The following is a 17,111-nucleotide window of genomic DNA, read 5'->3' as shown; positions in this document are numbered from 1 at the left end:
AAGCCCCCGTGTCCAGTGACGCATGAAGCCCAGCTGGGCAAACACCTTCCCCAGCCTCTCCTTAATAGGAGCAGGCATGGCATATTATTACAACCTGCCAGGTAGCTTTTCTGTGGGGCTCTTTATTCATGGGGGCGGCAGACCTCAGGCTGTCTGAACGTGTCGGGGCCGAAAAGCGTCTCGTGTGAAGCCGAAAACACTTATGTTCCCTCTGGTGTCCGACACACAAAGTCTCCATTCCTGGCCGGGGTTATTCCATATCCACTCAGCGGACACCGCAGAGGGGGCGAGGAAGCACAGCGGAGAAACACATTTTTTCCACATGGACAGCTTTTCAGAGGTGGATGAGTGTCCCTGTCTGTGCCTGTGTATGCCTGTCTTCTCTGAGTGCAGATCCATGTGCTTCCTCACTCAAACACTGTTGCCCTGTGAGAGACATGGGGTTCATTGAAGAGCTTGTTTTGTGTGTGTGTGCATTTATTTTCTATTGTTTTATGACTTAATGAAATGCCACAAGTGTCACAGTGTTTTTTATCGTTCCAGTGCCAAATAATGTATATTTTATGGTTCATGATCTGCCAATCCTAGGCCAAGTCTATTCTCCACTACAGTTAAAGTAAATCTGAAGTGATGTATACCTAAACATACATCTCATATCCTTCTTTTACAGAGACCATGTTGAGTTTTGTGGATGACATCCTGTCTGGGTCTAAGTCTCCGTGTGTGATGCTGGGGGACATCCTTGACCCCCTGACCTCCATCTCAATGATCATTCGCTGCCTGGAGCCAGACACCACCTACATGTAAGTCACCCTGCCCGCATTTCAAAACAACATAACAAACCAAACCATTAATTATACACCAATACACTGAACCACCATAATATTTCAAAACACACAAAACAATGTAATCCATTATTTTTCTTGTTTTGAGTTCAGTTTGAATATGGGGTTTTCACAGGACTTTGTCAAGTCCCCAATAGCAACTGATTCTGAAATGGCAAATATTTGTGCCAGACGTAAGCCTGATCCTTCACAGCATCAGCTGTTATATGTTTGACAGAGCAGACTTTTACCAGTCAACTACAGAACTCTTCTGTATGACTTTTACCCTTTTGAGAACATTTTAGAACCATGTCGTATAAAGAAAACCATATGGCTCATGAAGCCATCTTAAAACATAAAATACAGTACATGGAAAATAAGTCAACATTGTACGGCACCCCCTAGTAACCACCATGAATGTGTAAGGCTTTGTTAATGAAAAGTGCTAAACTCTGAGTAAACTGTATGCACTGGCCAGAGAACAGGCTGTCGTACTTTAAGGTAGGGGATATCCTTTTTTTCTCCTGGCCGAGAGCAATGCCAGGGATTTTTTTTATAGTAATCATACCAAACTTTAAAAATGATGACATCATCATCATCACATAATTTCCTCACATCCTATCTTCCACTGTGTTGTCATGCAGCAAAGGGAAGTCTGCCATTGGCATCCAAACGGATATACCGCTGTGTGTGCCTGTGTTGTGTCTGTGTGTGTGGTAGAGAGATCCTGTGGGGAAATGCTAATGTTTAAGGCAGCATTCTTTTACGAGGCACATTCATTTTCTTTGGAGGGGGGAGGACTAAACTATCTCCTCCAGTCATGTTTATGTATTTTCTTTAGACAAAGTGAAAGCTCAAATTGGGGTCTTTCAAAAATATATCAGACAGCTGGGGAAGTCGGTCATGCCTTGGAACAGCTTGAAAGTGCGTCAGATAGAGTACTTAATGGTAATGGCAAAAACAGGAATCAGGAGATCATTGTGTCAGGAAGGGTAAGTGGCGTAAACATCAAAAAGAGGAACCAAATACTAGGTCAGTACACTTGCCCGAAATTGCTTATTGGTATCACTAATAGTCATAAATGTGCAAAACAAGACCACATACAACACATTTTCTTTACAGAAACAGAATAGAACTTCAAAAAGTTGTATCACTACAGTGTATCCCTGCATGTGTCTTCCCCTATGTCCCCTACCTCCTCTTCCTTCACATAAGTAAACAAAGAGTTTGACCAAGATGGAGACAAAAGGCTACATGTAGCATACAACATTTATATGATAGATACATATCTTTAGACCATTATCATCGATTGATATTTATATGTTACATTAACTTAGTCGGGGCAGATAGACTGTAGGTCCTCAATTTTAGCACTTGAGCTTTTCAGCTAGATTGTTAATGTTAACCGATGGCCTTGCTACTTACTACAGGATATAGCCAAGCTTGCTGGTTGTGCTACAGTCACTCTTGATGTACCAAGTGGTATTATGAGAGAGTATGGACTGATGACAGCTTGTAAGCGTGCTAACTTTAGTAGATATCTCAGCGACTCAGTACATCGGCATCTTTGACATTGCATCAAAACATATTTTTTACATATTTTTTGCATATAGCACCTTTAACAGAAGGTCTGTAGCACTAGTCTTTTTAGTGACCTGTTCCACAGACAATCATGTCTGCATTCCATGTACAAATAGGAAAGAACTTCTATTCGAAACACATTTGCAGCTGGACAGCACAGAACTCAAGGGAAACATAAATAAACATAATATATGGTACCCCATAATCTGTATTAAACTGGACACCTAGAGTCTGATCTTTAAAACACTGAATTATGTAGGTATAGAACATGTAGAGCTGTTTTTGTTATTGTGGAATACATATGTTGCTCAAAAAATGTCAATGCCTCTTCCATCTGGCTGGGTCTGCTACCATTGTGCTTTTTGTAATTGCCAGGTTGAGAGGCAAGTAAATTATGTTCGGCTTCAATTAGAAGAAACCTGACCCCTAGTCCTATGTGACTTATGATGTAAAGTATCAGTGTACTGTTATACATCATTACTCCATATACTGCACTACTAGACTGTTCTTAATAGTGTAGTAATTATTTGGTAGCGGCGGCCTAGAGCTCAGAGAAGCAGGTTTTGGACAGAGAGGTTGCTGGTTCAATAACCTGGGCCAGTAGAAAAATATGTGGGCGGGGGGATTAAATGAACAGCGCTTTGCCCTCTCTCACCTAACCCCCAACTGCTCCAGCACTGTGGCTGGCCACTGCTCCAGATATGTGCGCTCACAGATGGGTTAAATGCAATGCTCAAACTCCTGTGTAAACGTACTAAATTCTGATGTAAGAAGGCCATTGTAATGTAAAGTGTGCTTCTTGGTAATGACCAGCTTTTACCAGCTGCTAAGGTAAGCCAGTGATTCTCAGCTACATTGTCCATTCATCTGATAGTCTAACCTTGCCTTGACTTCAGCCTGCAGCATGGTTCCATCAGATAAGGCATGCTGCTCCATACAAAGCTCAAAAAGCTTTTGATCCTGCATCCTATCTAGCTCCATAAAAGAAATGCCCATGCAGCAAACTTAAACACTTTGCCATCAAATTTAACTACCTTAGATAAGCAGGGTGCTACTGTCTGGCTAGGTAGACATTTTGATGGTTTTGCTAACATCTGCTTCAATAGCCTCTCTGTTTCAGTATCAGTAACTGATGGATCTATTGTCTGTGGGAGAATGCGCTTGGCATATAATCTTTTCCCTCAAGATCACTTTCTGCATACTCAGCATCAGTGTATCTAATTTCCGCCCTGAGAATATTATTTGACTGGAAATGAAGGCGCCCTCTGGGCCGTCTACCGTCTTTAAAAAGGAGCCATTTTCTCCTCATCATCTCCTCACCTGTCATCTAACCCATTGCTTTTGAGTGTGATTGCAGTGTGTAGGCACTGCTGCACAGCACAGAGTAATTAGCTCAGTTATAAGGTAGCCCAGACACAACCAACCAGTTCAAAACAAAGTTGCTCTCTTCCAACCATATACTTTTTTGTAGTGGAGAAGTACTACAATGAGAACTGGGTCATGTGTTCATGTGTCTTATATATTCATATGCCCACGTATGACACGCTACTTAGTGTTAGAAATAGTCTAGATGTACCTGTGTAGAGTAAATAACGGTACCCTCTCATTTATGCTGGTTCCAACTAGAAATCATTTATCTAGATATTTTAGATTTATGTTGCTTGTGCTGTATATGTGAGTGAGTAGCTTTCAGAGAGACAGTCCTGACTGGCAGCCATCTAATCTGCATGTTTCCGCTATTTGTAGTCCTTTAAATTAAAATATCAATGAGATGTCATAATGATAGAATAATCAGTCAGTCAACACATTTTTAAAAAAAAATATTATTCAGAGGCATTCATTTTTTTTATTTTAAAGTCGTTATGGGTTTCCTAGAAGGCCTCAACCTCAGGCGTTTCAATACTAGAAAGTACAAGGAACAATAAATTCACAGTGACACAAGGTATATTGTATTATATAAGGGATATACCTTTCCAGGGGCCTTAAAAACATAAAAACGTGTGAATCATTGACCACACACCCATCTGTATTTTCAGAGCCAAGCTGTTTCCACAGCCATCTTCCCTTGAGATCCTGTCATCTACACAGAATATATCTCAAACGGATCATGAGAGATTTAGCAGTGCTATAAAATCACACATTTATGTTTCATCCTGAACCTGTTCTCTTCAAAGTATTTTATCACACAAATATAGCTATATACTGTATGTGTGTGTGTGTGTGTGTGTGTGTGTGTGTGTGTGTGTGTGTGTACTGTATGTATATACATATATGTTTTATTGATGGTCATTCAATCAATTTCAAAAGGCATGATTAGCCTGTAGTTAACCTTGCATGAAGATACGTTTTACACTGTGAAGGCAGTTTCCTCTCTGACACTGCTCAGCAGGGCTCAGTTAAGAGGGAGCACAGAAGAAGGGTAGTCAGTATTTCATGTATGGAGTGTATGGAATCGGTGACACTGTTTGGAGAGGCAAGTATATAATGAAATGGGTCAGTGGCCCTTCCTGATGTTGCTCATATTTCTCCCATTGCTTGGCACACACACACACACACACACACACACACACACACACACACACACACACACACACACACACACACACACGCTACTTTCATGATCCCAAACCTTGCAAACACCTGCTTTTTTTACTCTCAGCAGCAACTACACCACCAAAATACATCAGTTAGCAAATCAAGTAGCTTTTATTAGTGCCAACTTTTCTGTTCTTAGTGTTTTGCAAACATTTTACTGGTTAGCTTGCTCATTTTAGAGGGTAAAAAATACATAATACCTCTTAAATTGTTAGATTTCTAAACTGTTGACTACTTTAAGTGTGTATAGTCTACTTGCTTTCAACCAGTTTCAAGCATGAGTTATGCATATACACCCTTAGGAAACATAGAAGTGGTCATAGATGTTTAGTACAGGTGTTCAAATACCTGTACTTCTGTAATGTGGAGTATTCAGCTATTCGTTGCAAAAATATTGAGGGCTTTGGTTTAGTTGTGTGCATTGTGTGCATGTCAGGACATAAGTGCAGACACAGAGAGGGAGGGATAGAGAAAGCGAGAGGGAGACAAACACACACACACACACACACACACACACACACACACACACACATGCACAGATCTTATTCCCACTGAGTGGCTTTCAGCTCCCCACACATGCAGACACTTACCTCACACATGCCTCAGAAAGAGGGAAGCCACGCTGAAAAGATTATGTTAAAGAAATGGGAGGAAAAAATGAACAGTTGAGTCCAGTGTCTCCTCAAATGTGTTTGATGTATAGAGGCACCACAACCAAAAACATATGCACTTTGTCTTTACATCATTTTGTCTGCTCAGTGTTCCTGTTGTCAGCTTATTTATCATATTTCTACCAGGAGAGAACGGGCCGTTCCAAATGGGCTTTTTTTGTTGGTTTGATTCTTGACTGCCTGTCACATAAGAGCCTCCTTCCACAATTTCTGTTCGCTTTTAGAATACTTTTAATAATACAAATATTTTTTTTTAGCAGTGATGATCACTCACATTGTTTCCAGCACATTTTGATATTTTAATATTTCACATTGCTTTCCCATTCTATTTTGTTGCTGAAACATATAAAGTAGGAGGCCTTGACCATCAGAAGATGATCAAACACCAGTTAATGCAAGTGTATTCTACAGACCCACATCCAGTGGTGTAGTGGTCCCTGGAGAAGTGGGTATAGCTGCCCATAGAGCACAAGATAAACGCCCTGTTTTGAGAAGTGGGAATACGCAATGCTGACTGAAAAATAAGTGGGTATACTCTGTATACCTGCGTATACCCTGGACTACACCGCTGCCCACAGCTAGTGTATAAGTCCCTTAGATGTATCTGATGACATTGCTAGTGGTCTTTTTGCATGTTTCTATCCACTAGATGGAGATATAATTCAACTCTGTTACCGTTTGTGCCTCTTCAGCTTTGATCATGCCATTTGATCAGACCAGCAGCAGAGAGCTTTTCAGCAGATAAAGAAACATGGGCTAGATTATTCATATGGCACAACTGTTACCACAGGACCTTCTCACCATCATCTCTTGCCAGTCTGAAGTCATCTCAAATCCATACTACCCAGGGATCCTGACATCCTTCCGAACATGTCATAGAACCTTTTGTATTTATGTATTAATTGTTCAAATTCAAAATCACCTGAGTGTGGCTACAGGCCAGTTAGGAACATGAAAAAAGCTACATCTATGATTAAAAGCATCTAATCATATTGAGTTGTTCTATGTTTTAGTGTCTGTCTGGCGAAGGAGAATAACACCATCTGTATTGAGGGTGTTTCATATAGACTATGTAGACCTATATTTTCACTGTGTAAAATCATTTATAACCCTGTCCTTGTAAAGGGCAAGGCCCACAAATGATTCTAATCCTGGGCTGTTCTGCTTCAGGTTCCGCCTGTGGGCAGTGGATAACACGGGCAGGCGATCTAACCCCAGCGAGGTCACCATCAAGACTCCCTGTCCAGCAGTGGATGATGTCAAAGCACAAGGTCAGTTCAGTCACGGTTCAAGTATCAAGTAACCAGTGTGTCATCAAACTCGATAGCAGCTTTAGGTGCATCCCCCAAAAGTGCATCTTTTAGCAATTCTAAAAATGTAGCAAGTTCATTCAGAAAGGACACCTCTCGCATGTCTTTGGACTAACCACAATACTACGCCAGGAAATGCATTTTTACAGATCTGTCCCTAGCTGCTTTGTGGACTCTTATGGATTCATATACTGTGTATTGGTACTACCGTTCAGGCATTTGAGAAGCCAGAACATGATGCTTTGAGCACCACACTTCCCATAATGCTACTGTTATTTCCCTGTTCTTACAGAAATTGCAGACAAGATCTATAACCTTTTTAATGGTTATACTAGTGGAAAGGAACAGCAGACAGCCTATAACACTCTCATGGACCTGGGCTCCCCCGCCTTACATAGAGTGTTGTACCACTATAACCAGCGCTATGAGAGCTTTGGAGAGTTCACCTGGCGATGTGAGGATGAGCTAGGACCAAGGTAAGGATCTGTTTTGCCACTGAACAATCTGTACAACTGTGCAAGGATCATATATCTGAATATAATGTGTGAAGATTTATGAAATATACCAGGTCATTTACATATTCTTCATGTGGTGATATGTACAGATATTGTTTTGCTTCATTTCTTACTTCTTGCATCTGCCACTGTACTTAGGACACTGGGAGTGATGTGTGTATGTGCGCCTCAGTGTGTCCGTTCTTAATGCTTCATTCTCTGTACATTTTAATGATCTTGGCAAACAAAGAGTATTTCATTATGCTAAATTATGGTTGAGTTCAAACCAAAATGCAGTTAAACTGATTAGAAAGTGTATAAATTGACCTCAGTGGTAACTGACAATAACAAGAGCGACCTGAGATACCCCCCAAAAAGAGCCATCTAAATAAGGCCGGTACTGTAAAAGCAGAGTTAATCATTTTGTAAACATTACCGCATGTTCAGTATAAAATTCGCACACTTCCAACACAGATGCTCACTTAAAACAGGTGAACCTGATTAAGGACCTTTGGACATAAAGAACTGTAACCTTAACTCACATTGAAAATGTTTGGCGTAATTGGCTCCATCTTGGAGAGGTTTATACTTTTGGTTGGCCTCTGACGTGTTCCATTTAAACGTACTTACATTAAAACTCAATCTTGTAGGAGGAGTACACACCTTGAATGATACCAATGGTAAATAAAATCTTTTAGTCCACAGAAGGAGGCAATTTAGAAAATGAATGTTTACAGTGATGTGGTAGTCAATAGGCCATTATACAGTAGTGACATAATGCATTTATACATGTAAGAGTCATTTGCTGGGTCTCCATCCAACTCACTCATTCACATATTTTAAGCGCATTCATGAAAATTCTGCAAGGGTGTGTGCGTTTCCATCAGCTGTGATATGCAAATAAAAAATGTACTCCTAATTTAGGGAGGAGTTGTGAACAGTTGAGGGATCAAAACATAAGGTTTGGCAGGTCAACTTTAGCGGAAATGCCTGATAAAATTGCAACAAATGCAAATGAATGTGAATAAACTATATCATTTCCATCAACCTTATTCGCATTATGCCCTATTGTAAATCCAGCATTAAACCCTATGCCCAATAGTAATCCTACCCTCTACGGAATTAGTTTCCTATTCCTATTTACTTAGGATGTGTCGTCATTCATTTTATATTTTCTTTAGCTAATTGGAATTAGTATTTTTTTATTCATTTATTATATTCATGAGCTTCTTCTGAAATATCCAAATAACTCAACAAAGATGTGTTTGTAACAGTGATAGAAAGTAAGCAATGGCAAACCTTCTGTCAAAGCCAACTCATTTGAACAGTCTTCTAGGATCTGACGGACTGCAAAACAACCTCCTCAAACACTTAACATAACCCCTTTTTCATCTCTGAAATAGCCCCTTTCCTTTCCATGACAATACAGTTTCAATGTAAACAATGACAGTTTGTTTCCAGATATACAAGTACGAAAAACCTTCAACACAGCTGCATTTTAAAGGGACTTGTCTGCTTGTTTTGAAGACTTCCAATTCACTGGGGTTCCCCCCATCACAAACAATGAGCTCCATTTAAATGCAATTTTCATTAGCTAGTCAAAATATAAGATAATAGTGACCCCCCTCGGCCCCGGACTAAATATAAACCAGTCCCGTCAGTGTAAACAAAATGTGGATTGTAAGTGGTGAGGCAATCATTGTACCTTTAAAGTGGATGGGAAGCGTTTCACTCCCTGCTTTTGCACGTATCGCATCTCACTCGTAGGCCAGTCTTGGCTGCCATGGGAGTGCACTCATTTGGCTTTTACATGCAACATTGCGTGAAGACTTAGCCAAACACAGAGCTCACCAAATCTCCCTCGCCACCTCTAGGCTTCTCTCCCCGGCATGTCTCGCTTTTTGTCATCACTCTGGGAGTACCTCTCCATAATGGCATGAGGCTTGTTTGTTATTACTGCCTCAGAGAGCCTTTTGCCGGCCTGCCCAGCTCCAGAACGGGGAGGGCATGCCAAAGACACTTGCTAATCCGGAGAATGAAACCAAGATGGTGAAGTGTCAGTTCAGCTAGATTTCTCCTGATGAAATTCAATGTGATCAAAGGCAATGTGATTTTTTGAGACAATTTGGCTTATAAATTGTGTTCACGCCATCTTCACTACATCGTAGTAGGCCACAAGAACATAACTTAGCTTATTTTTTACAAAGAAACGTACACAATACATACATGACCTTGGTGTTTGCGCCTTGCTCTACCAGTTCAGCCGGAGGAACATATGAACTCACAGTATGTATCCATATAATGAGAGCTACCATGCTTATTATCATGTTCACTAGTTCGCCCATCAGGATGCTTGATTTAGAATGCTAATAATAAGCATGTTTGGCTTGGTAGCTGGCCGTGGTCCTAGAAGGCCTATAGTGGAGATCACATGACACACGTTGTCCCCTTACACCCACAATGGTTAAGGGGTAATGTTCTTAGAGCTACTAATGAAATGGAGGAGAGAGGGGAGAAGGTGGGGTGCTTCGCTACGCCGGACCGCGTGAGGAAGAGGTAAGGCAGGTTTAAATCACCTGTCAGCTGTCAATCATCCCCTATGGGCTCCTCCCCGAATTTTGTCTTAAAAACATAATTTATTATTCTCAGTTAATTCTCACACTGGTATTATTTATCTGTTCAGTAGCTTGCTCCTGGCTCATGCAGACAGCAGCAGAAGAGAAGAGTGGGAGGGGGTTAAGGTGGTGTGAGAGCGTACCTTGGAAATGAGAGGCCGTTTTCCACTTCCATACATGCGTGGGATTTATGGTGACAACCGTTGCTATTTGGAGACCAAAAGGTACTTTTGTGAAAAATTAAAGCATAACAAACCACAGGGTTTTTGTTCTAAGCAAATAAACATCCAAATTCCTAAAACCACTGAAATGTGGCAAGATATTAGACACATAAATAAGTTTAGAGGAAAGATATAAATGGCGGAATCTGTACTATGCATGGAGAGAGCTTTTTATTACTTTTCAGAATGAATGTCAATCATTAAAACCCCATTACGATATATATTTTTTTTTTTTTTACTTTTGCCAATGAACATTATTAGACTCCAAGCAGCCTTCCTTATCAAAAGCCTATCAACAGATGTGTCTGATACAAATCCGTATAGCATATGAGGGTTTTAAAAATAAAACTTACACATGTTGGCATGCTAGTGTAAAATAAAAGTAGAAAAATCTTTGAAAGGCCTGTATTCTACTTTCACTTTCATCCTTTTGTGTCAGCATGTTTCGCAAATGCGTTATTTTAAATATGTGTTTGGTTTCCAACCCTTTAACCATATTGTGAGAGTCTAGTTCCAAAACTCTTGCCTTGTGGCTGCACAGAGACTTGGTTTTCTCTGTTTGTATTGCCGAGCCTTTGGTTTGGCCACATGTCTGAGTGAAGATATGTTGAAGGAATGAAGGGATCTTTCCAGCCCTGTGAATCATACTTGAGCTACAATATCCACACCAGCCCCCATCAACACGCTTTGGTTAAACTTGCCAGGGTGGCAACTCATCTAGAGCATGTGCGTCGCAAATCTTATGGAATATCCAAACTACGACCATAAAAAACTATATTCCTGGATACCTTGACAAACCTTCATATATTTGTGTCACATTCTCTGCAAATCTGAGAATTCGTCTGTGTTGTCATTATGATGTAAAAACAGTCAAGCCACAGACTTTGTTTTATGTGTCATACCCAATGTCCAGAGTCTGACGTGCACCATTTAAGGTCGGAACGGCACATACCTACGTGTAAGATGATTTAGACCGCTACTGTATTTCATAGTTGACACACTGTGACTTTCCATCAATCTCCCTGCTGCTGCTCTTTGAAGCAAAGCCCACAAAGGCATTTGTTCCATTCAATGTCTCCTCGAGACTGGGTGAATTAAACTTACACTTGTGTCTTTAATGTAGAGCAAGGTATGATTTATTTAAACCTCATAACATTGTGATAACCAACCTATTGCACATGAATGAAAACACTGTATGTGCTCTTTTTTTCTAACCCCAGTTCATGTGCCAAGTAAAGTGCTAGTCCTCTCCTAACCTGCTGGGTTTTAGAGGATGGCTTAAAATGACCAAATGTACCACTGAACGTCTAACTATGCAGCGGCATCAAACAACAACAGAATAATAAATACATCTACTACGATTTCCAGTCAGTTTCTCCTTGCTCGTGTAAATGTCAACAAATGTGAAAGTGACTCACTTCAAATTAGTATGTGAATCATAGGCTCCGCTCCGTGCGTTAATTAAGGTCACATTGCTAGTAAGCCGTGTGCCACTGAATGTGATTCTTCTGCCCTTCTCCTATTTCTACTTTCATTCGAGGTAATTACAGAATAATTGAGCATTCAGTGCAAGTGCCTGAAAACACCTTCCCTCTTTCGACATGGGGAGGTGATTTTGCAAACACTGATGTTCACATTGTGAAAAGGAGAAAGAAACAACCCATTCTTAGACTTTGGGCAACCACTATATTGTCTTCTGATTTTTTCCTGTTTTTGTTCTGTTTCTTGTTGTTCTGTAAAGGAAGAGATCAGCGGCGTAACAATGTCTTGACGGGCCCGAGTGCACACCATGTCAATGGGCCCCCCTTACCGTCGTAACGTCGGGTGAAATTGATGATATTGCGGTCTAATGAGACGCATGTAAAATACACATTAAGGGTTGCTACAATATGTTGTCATGAAAACACCCATGAACACAGTATTTCATCGATCAAACTGATTTTGGAGAAGCAGTGTATAATGAGCTGATAGACAACACATGGGGAAACATTAATACCACTTCTTCAGGGGGTTATCAAACATTATTGTGAATTACGAACATTTAGCCTACATGGATTTATGGGAACAGCCGCTCGACAGCGCCTCGTCTGCTGCAAGCAATTACAAAACAAACTTCCTCCAACAATATCTTTGCGCAAAGTAACTTATTCTTATAACGACATTGACGCGAAAAAATACATTTCAAGTAGCATTAGGCGTATTATAAAACGTAACATGCACGACGTTTAGAATGGCATTCTACGGTAAGAAACAATAGCAGAGCCGTGCACACCTCACCAAATGCTGATGTAACCAAGTGGTTATCCACAATCTGAGCTTTTGCTACCTGTTGCACTCATGACTGCTGAGAGATCGCTGCTTGAAAAGCAGGACGTGAACTATGGGAGTTGACAGTATATCAGACAGTATACCAGACAGTAAACGCTATGTGATGAGCCTACCCTGGTGGGCCTCATTGCCGTTGGGCTGGGGTCAGAGACGTAGCATTCTCCTGAACACTCTTCGCCACAAATCCAAATGAAGATAATTTTGGCAGTTTTGCCACCCTTTTATCCTGCTCGTTGCGTTCATGCTTCCACTTTTGTGTTTGAAGGGCATGGGGTAGCCTACTTATCGCTTACTCAACACGCAATGCAGCACAACACAGGATGGGAAACAATCGCAACATGTTTGGGTGGGCTATAGAATCTTTGACAACAAAATTACCCACACACCCTTGCTATTTTTCGATGGCAATATCTCTTAATAAAAACGAGACTCGTTTCATTCAGCAAAAGGCAAATGAGGCTAAATGAATGATTTGCTTTTGTCAAGACTGACTATTGTTAAAATGGTTATTGGGCAAGTGATAGCTCATATTTGTGAATAACTGTCACCGTAATTGAGAAATGTTTGCGAATTGATGGGACTGGATCATACACCATTTCCATTGTGCCGAGCATGCCGGGGGGCCCGGTCAGTTCTTCAATGACTCACTTCCGCGTTGAGATTGAGGACGGGCCCCCTTTCGCCATGGGCCCTAGTACAGCTGCACTCCCTGCACTCCCTATAGTTACGCCAGTGGAAGAGATACTGTAGTGACATGCTCTGAGAGATTCATAGGGGTCATGATGTTCATTCAAGCTTTGTGTTTTCCATTGCAGAAAGGCTGGCCTCATCCTCTCCCAGCTGGAGGAGCTGAGTGGCTGGTGCCGGGCCCTCCTGCAGGAGCCCAAAATCGGCCTCCGTAGGGCGTCTCTCAAGCACCTGTCCTGTCGTTACACAGACACCAAGGCATTTGGCCTCAACTGGGTGGACCTCGGCCAAGACTTACAAAAAGCCTGCGATGAACAGCTCCTTCCTGTTCTTTACAATGACTATGGTGAGCCAAGGGAACTATGAATGTCACAGACACACAAGGGATTGATCACAGGTCCTTGAAAGGCTTTGTTTCAAATGCTTTTTCTCTCTTGACAAAACTCTTTTAGTGCCCTGGATCCCTCAATGCTACATACATTTTTTTAGTGTTTATATTTGCTTTTGAGTAGCTCTGAGGTGAGAAGAAGTTTTAGAAGGGTTACTGAAGGAAGAAACTGCCCATTCAACTTTTTGTTGACAGTGGGCATACTGCTGAATGGGGTGGTTTGGACTTCCAGGTTTTTAAGTCAGATTTGTTTTTTTATTTCTTTTCAATTTACTGTTTATGTGAAGTAAAATTCTAATCATTTCTGACTGCCTGTTTATGTAGTTGTGTATATTATCCCGTATAAAGTAGATCTTGGGATTGCTTTCTTGGGTAGACAGGTTTACTTTTTAAAAAAGAAGGGGAGAAACTCCTAGTTAGTGTGCAAATTATGTGTCTCTATGTAGTGCATATAGGTATGGAAGACTATTTAAAGGATTTTATGGAAAAGATTCCGCCATAGAACTTGTAAAAACAAATGATTTCTTAACATGCTGAATGTAGTATTCAAAATGAAAAACTTCAAAATAATATTTAAACTGATGTACAGGTCTTTTTTATTGAGGAAGACAACGCTGAAAGGTTGTGTACAGTATAATGTCTTGTTATATGTTTTTCTTTTTTTCTTTGTGATATAATATTCAACATACGAGTGACCACATTTGCCAAAACTATCAGATTATCACAATATATCAATGCCTAGGATCATTCCCATACTTATTGGTAGTGGAGAATACAAATACCAATACTCACACTTGGCCTACCTATGGCACATCACTGTTGCTTAAGTGAGAGGGAAACAATGACATCTGTGAACTGAAGCGATGTTGGACATAGAGCCAACCATTATGAAACATTGCCTTGTTGCCATTTTCAATGTAATTTCAATGACAGGTTATGAGTTATTACCCTGATTGAAAAAAACACCACGTCAGGCAAACGGTAGGGACTTAATGTTTGTATTCTTCTCTCGCTATGTTAACTAGTGATGGCTCAGTGGGCAAGGCCACAATGTCTCTGTGGTGCTGGATTCTAATACTAAAGTATGCTTGCTTTTTTCAGTTTTACTGACATGTTAAAAGCTAATATATTGTGCAGATTTTCTTCAACCTTTGATATAAAAAATTGATGATGATAATAGTATTAATAATAATAATGATAATAAAGAATACAATATGAAATTGTGTTCTTTTTGTCTCATGATGTATTATCCTGTGACTTCTGTGACTGATCATGTAACAAAACATTACGCCAGAGAGGCATAAATAAGGTTCAGATTAGCCCCAGAATCTAAATTGTGCTGATGGATTTAGTGTTGACTTTAGGATGAATCCCTCAGCATCTTAATATTATGCATCAGTAACAGCTTATTCCCCCCCTAACTCCCTTAAGGCTTGACATTGACATAAGAGCAATCTGTCGTCATCTCACGGCCAGACTCCACCTACTATATAATGCTCACACTGTGCTGTAAGATATTAACATAACGCCAGTGATGTGGCATATTTACAAACCACGTCCATTTGTTCTATTTGATCCGTTTGTCAGCCAGACATACTGTGAAACTCTTAGCTACAGCAATCAGTTGTCCTAACATCCTATTCAATCTGAACCCTGATTGTTTATATGACATTTGGCAAAGGTGTTTTGTCAACATGTCACCAAAGTTGGAAGACTTTCTAATACCAGCTGAAATCAGCCTTTGTAAATATTTCTATATGCTTATGTCAGTTGTCATGAAGGGCTTATGTACTTGTAGTTTAAACTACTCAGTGTGAAAGTATTACCAATTATAAGTATGGAATTAGTTTTCAGAAAACAAAACCACATGACGATAAAACTGTGCTTCAGATACATTTTATTAATATTTTGATAGGACACAAAACAAGCTAATACTCTCATAAATGTACTTAATATTTGTAAAAAAAAAAAAAAAAAAAAAAAAACCTCTTTGAAATCAGATGCACCTTATATAATCACTTCACTCACATGTCAGAGAATTGTTCCACGAGAATACAGGCCATACATTTTTGTGTGATATGATGTTAAAATAATCTTTTACATCTACACCTACATCTATGTTAGAGATTGTTGAAAATATATTAGTGAAGGTTTTTATAGATTAGTATAGCTTTATATGTACTTCTGAAGCACCTGCTATTTGATATACTGCTTTTGGCTAGAACATCATCTCCATGTCATTTTGTGAAAAGAACATGGCCCAGTTCATTTGTATCCCCCATCTGTGAGCTCTGTTTGTCTCATTGGAGCTGTCCATACTGTAAATCTTTCCCCATCACTCAAAGCTGTCCTGGCTCTGTGGATTTGCCTTTGTTCTTGTTCTCTTCTGCTTCAGGATCGCGGCAAGTGCATTCATCATGATCACAGTCCACTCCAAACTGAATGACCTGTCAATAAATAATTATTCATTTTATAAATCAGGAAAAACATTTTAGTAGTCAGCAAGTATTATCAAAACCTGCTGGCTTTAGATGATGAGTTTGAGAATAGCTTACAAAGATGCTAATGCAACAAGCATTGCTAAATAAAAGATTCTGGAACTTTCTTAAAAGAAACCAGTAAAGGTGCATGACGGAGCAAAAGGTGAAATGACTTCAAAGGCCTGAGAGTGCAGAAGTGCCTGTGAAATCGTGTCAGAAGGTGCACCACAGGAGAAAGCGATGAAATCATGTCTAAAGGTGCACCATGGAGAAAACTTGGGAGAGTACTTGGATATCTGGGGAAGGAAATTCATCAGAAGAGGTGAACAGACGAACATGTGTTAAGAATCAATGGGAAGAGTTGCCAGGGTCTTGTCTAGGAAGCATGCCATCACCACAGGTTGCAAAATAAACTCAGATGCCCCACAAAGCAGACCGTCTCAAGAAAAGTAAACATGAAATGCAACTTCGGGGGCTAGCACTGATTTCGCCCAATGTTTATGGGAGGTAATTGTTTCATTGAGGGTTAGCAGCTGTTCGAAAGGGGGTTGAGAAGAAGAGTAGTCGCCCAGCACTGCCCTATCATTAAAACAGCATTTGTTTGCCATGGACAGTTTCTTAAGCATCTCTGGTTGCCTTACTGATCAAGGCATTTGAATTGGGAGGAAGCTGGGATTCCTATTGAACAACATTTTAATGATGTATGAGCATGATACCAAGGATTTCCATTCTTTTCTGAACTGAGCTTTCAAAACTGAAGATTTGTTATTTCTGGTCAGACTATAAATGGTATCTTCATGGCTTTTCAAAAACCGTCTCGACACTCAAATAAAATCCCTCCGCAGGTATCCCTGATTTTGGAGTCGACCGGAATTCTCAAATATGAACAAACTGCGTGTCTATGGCTTTGGGCTGCC

At 40.3% G+C, this 17,111-nt stretch overlaps 2 protein-coding genes across 2 annotated transcripts in view; one reads left to right on the top strand and one right to left on the bottom strand.

Annotated features, from left to right (window-relative positions):
* astn1 (astrotactin 1) overlaps positions 1-13,692 on the top strand; it is a gene marked incomplete at both ends in the record, with an annotated part of 181,898 nt that extends 168,206 nt beyond the window's left edge. The window contains 4 exons of the mRNA XM_080838023.1: positions 671-803; positions 6,842-6,942; positions 7,274-7,457; positions 13,455-13,692. Coding sequence (XP_080694149.1) covers positions 671-803; positions 6,842-6,942; positions 7,274-7,457; positions 13,455-13,692 — 656 coding nt within the window. The remainder of the gene's footprint in view (positions 1-670; positions 804-6,841; positions 6,943-7,273; positions 7,458-13,454) is intronic.
* Positions 13,693-15,708: 2,016 nt separating this feature from the next.
* Positions 15,709-17,111, bottom strand: part of pappa2 (pappalysin 2) — a 42,518-nt gene continuing 41,115 nt past the window's right edge. The window contains exon 23 of the mRNA XM_080836910.1: positions 15,709-16,161. Coding sequence (XP_080693036.1) covers positions 16,054-16,161 — 108 coding nt within the window. The 3' untranslated portion in view covers positions 15,709-16,053. The remainder of the gene's footprint in view (positions 16,162-17,111) is intronic.

This window comes from Sprattus sprattus (assembly GCF_963457725.1).
Source record: "Sprattus sprattus genome assembly, chromosome: 4".
Taxonomy (NCBI): Eukaryota; Metazoa; Chordata; class Actinopteri; order Clupeiformes; family Clupeidae; genus Sprattus; species Sprattus sprattus.
This window is presented reverse-complemented; position numbering and strand designations above follow the sequence as displayed.